The following is a 9,140-nucleotide window of genomic DNA, read 5'->3' as shown; positions in this document are numbered from 1 at the left end:
TCTCCATAATAGTTCGGCTTTAGCTTCTGACTATCTTTGTCTTTTTAACCTGTTGTTTCTGCTGAGTCAGTTTGACATCCTGGATATATCCTTCAAACACAGACTGTAGACCCCTCTGTCTGCTTCTCTCTGGAATCACTCTTTCATTTTAACAAAAATATGATCATATTTCTTCAGGGAGTGCAGTTAGTTACAGTGAGGGCTCCATGCTTATATTTCTTCAGGGAGTGCAGTTAGTTACAGTGAGGGCTCCATGCTTACTCTGACAGCTTGTCAGACCATCACAAAGGGTCAAGGGTCATTTCACGTAGTTGTGAAAATATGCAGTTTTTCCCTGCTGTCTCTCTCTGCCATTACTGGCCGGCTGTGTACAGTCCTGTAACGTTATCCCCAACGCTCACAGTCACCATCTTTGTCAGCTCAGCTCCCTGTTACACCAGTAGAGACTGACCTCTGGTGGCACATGGCGTGCACTACACACAATACATCCTCAATACAACATCTCTGCATGGAAGAAAAGCATCTGTATTTTTGACGGTACTGAAAAATGGCACTGTCTGGATTTCTAAATAAATACCTTGGTTTACTGTCATACCATATCACTGCCCAAGCTTAATATTTATTATTGGATTATAATTGTTGATGCAGTCATGTGCTTGTCACTTTAATGTTGCAGCTGGTCAAGGTGGAGCTCATTTTAATGACTTTATATACTGGTAGGTGGCGTATCTATAATAATAAGCCATCATTTATTCGTTGATTTATATTTTGGACTGTGAAGTAACTGAAGCTGTCAGATAAATATAGTGGAGTAGAAGTATATAGAAGCATAAAATACTCAAGTAAAGTACAAATACCTCAAAATTGCACATGTAAAACTAAGCTTTAGTCATTATGCTCATTTAGTTTCATTATTTAGTAAATGTGTTTGAGCTGTTTGTAGCACTTACTTTTATTTCAAAACAAAAGTGAAACTTGAGTTTATTCCACTGAGGACTCACCGAGCGCTGCCAGGAACTCGTGGCAGCCTGGAAGCCTCCAGAGCTGCACACTTATCGACACCTGAATAGGAGCCAGTGAGAAGTCCTGCTCTTTGTCGCCTGACTGCAGCTGAACCAGCACCTGGTGGAGCTTTGGAGAGGAGAGCAAACATCATTAGGTCTGAACTGTGACGCTGCAGTGACTTTGTGTTGTCTGAGTGAACACAGCGCTCACATCACAACACATCTCTCAGAGTATTTAATCTGTGTGTGCCTGCTGTGAGCGCTCTCACACTTCCTTTGAACTCAAAGTTATCATGAAACACTTACCATTCCCACCATGCTTTTAACCGCCTTTGTGTGGTGGATATGAGAGAAGAGGAAACAGAAACTTTAGTGGTTTAGTCCTGCGTGACTGTTGGGTTTGAGTCACTGCACATTCAGCCATGCATGGAGATGATACCAACACGGTACATGGAGGGCTACCACTAACACAGAGTGATGTAACTACTGAGGCCCTGTAACTGACACATAAACAGTGGCTGGATATAAAAAATGAGTGAGTGGTGGTGTGTCCTTTTAATTATGCTCCATGTATGACCGTGTCAGATACACACTCAGTGAGGGCAACAACACACATGCAGTCAAGGGCGTAATGTTCATTCCTTTGATTTTATGAATTGATTTTTGTACTAAAACCTCTCTGAGTGTTGACCTCTTATTCTCCAGCTGTGAAAATCCAGATGAGAGAAGCTCTCATCCGAGTCACCTTCAGTTATCACTGTGCAATCACAGCAACAACCTTAACAAGCAGCTACCAATGGAGGCCACTGCTTTACAGGCTTCTTTTGCCGTGGGGTCGCCTCTCAGGCTACATACAGGCTGCCCTACTTTAGTGGTGAAGGTTGTAGCAGCCTGAAAGGAATACCTGCAGACGCTACACAGGACGGAAAAAGGCACCGAGGAGTATTTATCAAAAAATTTCAGGTATCTATAAATGATTGCTTTTGGTTCATCATGTCACACACTCCTAAAACCAAAGCTACGCCCTTGCATGCATCACTCACATGTGAATATGTTGATATGAACCAGTGGTGGAAAATAACTGACTACATTTACTCAAGGATTGCACTTTTATTTTCCTTGTCTTCTACTCAACTATATTTATGTGGCAGATATAAGTTATTTTTCAAGTTAAAATTTTACATTAAACAAAAGATAATCTTATAAAATACATGGATTGTTAAAGGAGCTGTACGCAAAATTCAGAGCAAATATTTTTCTGCCTTGTTTACGAGACCAACGCCTCCATCTTATGGCATTCACAACGCACAACATCGTGCGTGGAAATCTTCACGTGTTCACGTGCTTTCACTGGTCTCGCGCGCAGAACACTTGGATCACTACGGACGAGCAGTATGGAGATATTTTGTGGTTTCAATTATGTGTTTTTGGACGTTTGAATCTGGGGCGCCATCAGGGGCCCACGCTTTGGCAACAATGCCATGGGTCAGGACTACATTATCAGCTGTAAGTGCCATATGAGGGCAATGCAGAGCAGTGGTAATAAGCTAGCCAGTGGGACACACGCAAGGACTCATGTGCGCTAACATGCAAGCACAGCCACACCGTCTACCATGACAAGCAGAGAGGCTTGTATTACAACACACACAGAGGGACTGTGGCTTCATTATCTGCTCATGACGCCATTACTCCACTGTATCTTTACATAGCAAATATTGGTTTGCTGCTTTATCAATGTGGCACACAGCTCCAGTAAAGTCTGAAGCAGTAGTTTCCAGCCTTTTGACTTGTGACCTCTTACAGAAAATCCAGGTCTAGTTGGGGCTCCTTGTCATGTTTCAGAGGTCTATAACCAAAACCCTATCCCCTCTACACTTCTCAGATTGTGTCATTTTAATAACCGTTCAAAGGCCAGAAGAATTCAATACTTTACAAAAAAAGCAAAGATTAAAACTAAAAATAAATTTGTGTATCAGGACTTAGCTTCTTCTTCTTCTCTCCAAATAATCATGTGACATGTCAGATTTATCTGGTGACCCTTTGGAGGGGCCCAACCCCTCGGTTGGGAATGACCGGACTAAACTAGCTAACTGTACATAAAGTAGTTCAAACTGTCTCCATATAGGGCAGCTACATGAGTAACACCTTGCGCTAACATTGATGCTTCAGTATCAACACTCTAATAGTGTCACATAGAATCAGAGATCAATCACAGGAGACACTTTACTGCACAGTGAGTACTTTTACTACTTCAGCTTGAATGGAATATTTCTACATTGCTGTACTGGTAGTTTTATCTAAGTAAAGGATCTGAGTACTTATTATTATTATTATTATTGTTGGCAATGCCTCATCATCATCTGCCCATCTCTCCTGTGGTGTCCCACAAGGATCTATCCTTGGCCCTTTATTATTTTCAATATATATGCTCCCTCTTGGTCAGGTTATCCACAAACATAACATTCAGTTTCACTGTTACGCTGACGACACCCAGCTTTATGTCCCACTTAAATCCTCTAACCCCAGTTGTCTTGCTTCCCTCACGGCCTGTCTTGTCGACATCCAATGTTGGATGTCCCAAAACTTCCTTCAACTCAACACTGACAAATCAGAGGTTCTTTTCTTTGGCCCCCTCAGTTCCAGATCCCATTTACAAAACAGTCTTGGCTCTCTAGCTGTGAATGTCAAAGATGTTGCAAGAAATCTCGGTGTTTCATTTGATTCTAATCTTTGTTTTGAGGCCCATATTAAGAAACCCGTTTTTAAAGCTCTCCATGACCTAGCTCCTGGCTATATCACTGAGCTTTTAATTCCCTACAAGCCAGACGGTAATTTGAGGTCCTCAAATTTGACTCTACTGGTTATACCTAGGACTAGGCTTGTGACTAAGGGAGACAGGGCCTTTGCCATCTATGCGCCCCGATTATGGAACAATCTTCCTGAGGACATCAAGTCAGCCAGCTCCTAATTTTAAATCTCTTCTAAAAACGTATGTTTATAAAAAGGCATTTTATTCCTGCTAATTGTCACTGAATTTTTTATTCCTTGTGCATGCACCTTGTAACTTTGTTAAGAAAGGTGCAATACAAATAAAGTTTATTATTATTTATTATTACTTCTTCCACCACTGGTCTGAGTAACTGTGTCACTACCACACATGATGACAGTACCTTATGAATGAGCTGCTCTCCGGCCTCAGATACTGTGACCAGTTTACAGAGAGCCTGCAGAGCTGGAGGAGTGAGACCTGAGGATGGACACAGGGTTGTTACTTTCAGCATGAAATAAATTCAGTATCCGTGATTATTTATACAACTTATATGGTCAGTTTGGAGACACATGCATGATGAAACCACAGTGTGAACTCTGGATCCTGGAGGGGCTACACAGTTTGTTATTCTATCAGTGTGATTGACATGAGAGACATTTTGAATAATGGAGAAGCTTTGTCACCCAGCAGAGACTGCAGAGTGGTGCTGCACTGTTGCAGTCGATCCCCAGGGTCTGAGGTGGGGAAGAAAACCGCTGCAGGGAGACCAGCACCGCTCCCAGAGAAGTCCAACCGAAATCCCACCGCAGACAGGAGGGCCTGCCACCCGGGCACCCCGCCGACCTTACCCAGAGGAGAGAGGACATGTGGATGTGAGCAGAGGAGACACAGAGGCTGACATTTACAAACAGAGAGATAGAAAGAGCAACACACACACACACACCTTGTTCTCTACGCTTTGTTGTGATGTGTACATCGGGTTACACTGGCCGCTCTGAATGCGCTGCAAAGACTTCTCAACCTGTAGAGAGAAAGAGACGCAGATCAAACACTGGCCTTCTGTCTGGTGTTAAACATGAGCCGATTGGTCCATCTCATCGACCGTCAACAAATTAATAGTCGTGGTCCCTTCAAGTAAAACTAGAATTACCACCTTACTGCTGTATGCCTTCATGCACCAGTCCAGTGTCTCTGACAGTCTCCATCCATGTCTGTGAAAACATGGATGCTTCACACACAGGAGATCTATACAATCAGCACTGTGATGTCACAGTCAAGCTGACCTTTGACCTTTTGACCTTCATTATTTTATCCTGTTAAACATTTGTGTGAAGTTTTGTAAGAGTTAACGTATGAATTCTTGAGTTATGGCCAACAACATGTTTTGCGAGGCCACAGTTACCTTGACCTGATGTTTGTGCCATATTTCAGGGAATTCCCTCAAGGCATTCTTGAGATATTGTGTTCACGAGAATGAGACGCATGGCAAGTAACACTGACCTTGACCTTTGACTTATAACCACCAAAATCTTATCAGTTTATTGTTGAGTTTAAGTGGGTGTTTGTGCCAAATTTGAAAAAAATTCCCTCAGGGTGTTCTTGAGATATCGCACTCACAATAGTGAGACGAATGCAGGGTCACTGTGACCTTGACCTTTAACCACCTAATTCTTTTAGTTCATTGTTGAATCCACGTGCACGTTTGGGCCAAATCTGGAAATAAAATTAAAATTCTTTCTGGGTGTTCTTGAGATATCGTGTTCATGAGAATAAAACAGAAAAAAGTCACCTTTGACTTTTGACCACCAAAATCTAATCAGTTCATTGTTGAGTCCAAGTGGACGTTTGTGCCAAATTTGAAGAAATTCCCTCAGGGTGCTTTGGGGATATCGCATTCACACGATTAAGACAGATGAGGTCACAGTGACCTTGACCTACGACCACCAATTTCTAATCAGTACATTTTTAGGTCGAAGAGAACATTTGTGCCAAATCTTAAGAAATTCTCTAAAGGATGTTTCTGAGATATTACGTTCATGAGAACAGGATAGACGAGGTCACAGTGGTCTTGACCTTTGACCCATGACCAACAAAATCTAATCAGTTTATTGCTGAGTCCAAGTGGACGTTTGTGCCAAATTTGTTCATTCACATGAATGGGACAGACGGACAGACGGCCATGGCTATTGCTGGTGCAGAGGCATGATGAGGTATCACAGTTAGTTCACGTGACTCCTCGTGTGTGTTGTCTCTTGTGTTATTTATAGGTAATGATATGTTATTCTAGATCAGGTTTGTTACACAGCCTGAAAGCCAGAACCGGCCCATCAAAGAGTCCAGTTCAGCCCACTGGAGGAATCTGCACACCTCATATTGATTCTCTTGTGAAGGCTGAAAGGTGCCAGGTTCTCAGCTCCAGATCTTGAACACTGTATCAGGTGCACGGTTGTGGCAAAGATCAAAACAAACAGAACACCGACACTCACACATAAACATCATCTTCTGATTTACTGTGGACACAAAAACAAACAGGTAGACGCTGCCATCAGCGTCCTGTCTCACCAGGTGCAGCAGCACTCTGAGGGCGTCTCTGGCTCTCTCTGGGTACTGCAGGATCTCTGCCAGGGCCTGTCCCACCAGAGACATGGGGCTGTTCAGCTTCACGTCACTGCCAATCAGCATGTAGCCTGAAGGAAAACACACACACACACACCGATGTCAGACAGGAGTCAGGTAAATTTTGGAGATGTTGACTGAATGATTTGTTACTGTGGAGGGCTGCGGCCTTCGCCAGGGGTCGAGTCCTCACAACACAACGCCACCTAATGGAGGCTGACGGCGCACCAGATTCAAACGTCCAAAAACACATAATTGAAACCACAAAATATCGTCTGTAGTGATCCAAGTGTCCTGAAGGACGAGCAGTATGGAGATATTTTGTGGTTTCAATTATGTGTTTTTGGACGTTTGAATCTGGGGCGCCGTCAGCCTCCATTAGGTGGAGTTGTGTTGCTACCTCCTCTCCCCTTGGATCTCTGCAAGTGATGTGAGGACTCTAAAACTTCACCTGAGCCTCCCTCGGCATATGGGTGAGTAGATAATGGCTGAATTTTCATTTTTTGGGTGCACTATCCCTTTAATGTCAGCACCAAATAAACAAACAAAATGAACATTTGGGTAAAGTTCCTTGAGATCCAGTTGGCTTTCTATCTCAGTTTAAGATACACATGACACTTTTTTAATGCTACTTGGTTGTATGAAACTAAATCACACTGAGAGCTGCACTGTGTATCAGCCTTTGAGTGTTTTAATGTGTAAAACAGCTGATCAAAATGCAGACAGCGCTTCATGTAATTTCAGCTCAGTCAGTCAGCTCAGGTACAAACACCACACACATTGACACAGAGGAAAGAGTTTGGCGAGTGACGATAGCAGACATCGCCCCTTCCAGGACTGGAGTCACAGCCTGCTGGTAGATGCTGGTGGGGCCAAAATACCAAAGCATGAGATACTTGAGGTGAAATGGGCGGCGGGGCTTTGGCAGAGAGGAGGAACAGCTGGGTGTTTCTGATGGCCAGATATGTTGGATAGGTGAAGCTGAATGAGGCTACACAGCCTGAGTTTACTGCCTGAACTGTCTCACAGACTGTGGACAACACATAGCTTGTTGTGATACGAATTCATAGGAGATAAATCATCATAATCAATTGTCCTTATTCCGAATAATATCAGCTGTATATCAGGCAGTTTACACACAATAATTACCACATGTATTCTTGAGTGGGAGTTGCTGTTATGACCATAAATCACAGCTTAGTAACTGATGTACAAATGGTCATTTAGACGATGAAGTGTTCCTTTAATGTGCGTTGGTGTTCGCTCACCTGCCCAGTTGGAGGGGTGTGAGAAGTGCTTGCTGCTCTGCAGAGCCTTCATGGCCTCCGTCAGAGCTGCGCTGGCTTTGGTCCCGTTGAGGAGAGCAGTGTAGAAGGTGTGTGTGAAGAGTTTGGAGGCAGCTATCGGTACAGGCCACAGAGAGACGCACACACACTGGACCCCTGCAGCCAGGAAGGCTCGCGTCAGACCCACCACCCCGTCAGCCGTCACCCTGCTGCTGGACTCTGGGTACAACCTGAGGTGACAGAGAGTCAGAGGTCAGGTCGAAACTCGCTTTGTGAAACATTAAATCTGTGTAGCAGTCGTACCTCAGCACCACCAGTTTGACGGTCAAACACAGGTCCAGGATATCAGCCGCCGTGAGGAGGAAGTCATGAAGCGGAGGACTGTCACACACACTCTCCATGTCACACACACTCTCCCCGTCCTCGCTCGTCTCATCTGCTCCTCTGAGTCTCTCCGGGCTGCTGTGACTCTTAGAGAACAAACTCTTCATCCTTCCATCCTGACCTGCCGTCTCTCCCGACGTCGACCCCCCACACGGTGACTTCTCCCTGGGTCGACCGCCTGCCCCCTCCCCCCCGGCGCTCTCCTGGCTGGGGGCGAGAACCAGAGCAGCGAGCTTCCAGGATATATGTGTGGCAAAGTGAATGCACTCTGCCTGACTCAGAGCTGCGAGCACACGCTCTTTGGTGGCGTTCGCTCCAGTGAGGGGATGACACCCCAGCTGCTCCCCCAGCCACAGAGCTTCATCCTGGGCTGAAGGTAACGGGCCCCACAACCAGCGGTCCATCACAGAGGAGGGCAGGCGAGGAGCTCCGACCACTGCCGCCACTGAACCTCCGTCTGAGCAAAGTAAGGGACCACTGCGGCGAGGATGAGGCTGTGGGGTGAACACAGGCTGTCAGATACGAGTTCACATTTTTATAGAGATTTTCTACAGTTTAAAGGTCCAGTGTGTCAGATTCAGGGGGATATATTGGAAGATATAATATAAGAAGTCTGTTTTCTTTAGTGTATAATCACCTGAAAATAAGAATATTTGTGTTTTTGTAACCTTAGAATGAGCTGTTTATATCTACACAGGGAGCAGGTCCTCGTTTATAGAGATCACCATGTTACACCACCATGTTTCTACAGTAGACACATGGCTCTAAACACAGGCTCTAAAAAGGGCCCTTCATGTTTTGGGTATCTGCATCGGCCACTATAGTTAGAAGCCCTTCTGCAAAGAGCAGCGTCAGAAAGACTAAGGGTTTTTTTTTTTATCTTGAAACTGCTTTATTCAGTGTTTAACTGGTTTAAATCACCAGGGGTCTCATTTATAAAACAGTGTGTAGGATCTGTACTAAAAATGTACATACGGACAAAAGCCAAAAATGGCGAGCGCCAAAAAATATTCACAGTTTCTATGATCAGGCTTCCACCTCACCATCTGTCTCGCCAACTTCCCGTCTCCAAAATGTTTG

At 44.5% G+C, this 9,140-nt stretch overlaps 1 protein-coding gene across 1 annotated transcript in view; it reads right to left on the bottom strand.

Moving 5' to 3' along the window:
* ttc28 (tetratricopeptide repeat domain 28) overlaps nt 1–9,140 on the bottom strand; it is a 14,664-nt gene that overhangs the window by 4,179 nt on the left and 1,345 nt on the right. The window contains exons 2-9 of the mRNA XM_050053744.1: nt 7,980–8,554; nt 7,659–7,906; nt 6,337–6,461; nt 4,718–4,795; nt 4,458–4,617; nt 4,175–4,251; nt 1,311–1,334; nt 1,002–1,131 (exon numbers count right to left, since the gene is read on the bottom strand). Coding sequence (XP_049909701.1) covers nt 1,002–1,131; nt 1,311–1,334; nt 4,175–4,251; nt 4,458–4,617; nt 4,718–4,795; nt 6,337–6,461; nt 7,659–7,906; nt 7,980–8,554 — 1,417 coding nt within the window. The remainder of the gene's footprint in view (nt 1–1,001; nt 1,132–1,310; nt 1,335–4,174; nt 4,252–4,457; nt 4,618–4,717; nt 4,796–6,336; nt 6,462–7,658; nt 7,907–7,979; nt 8,555–9,140) is intronic.

The sequence above is a fragment of the Epinephelus moara genome, chromosome 9, assembly GCF_006386435.1.
Source record: "Epinephelus moara isolate mb chromosome 9, YSFRI_EMoa_1.0, whole genome shotgun sequence".
In the NCBI taxonomy this organism is placed as follows: domain Eukaryota; kingdom Metazoa; phylum Chordata; class Actinopteri; order Perciformes; family Serranidae; genus Epinephelus; species Epinephelus moara.
This window is presented reverse-complemented; position numbering and strand designations above follow the sequence as displayed.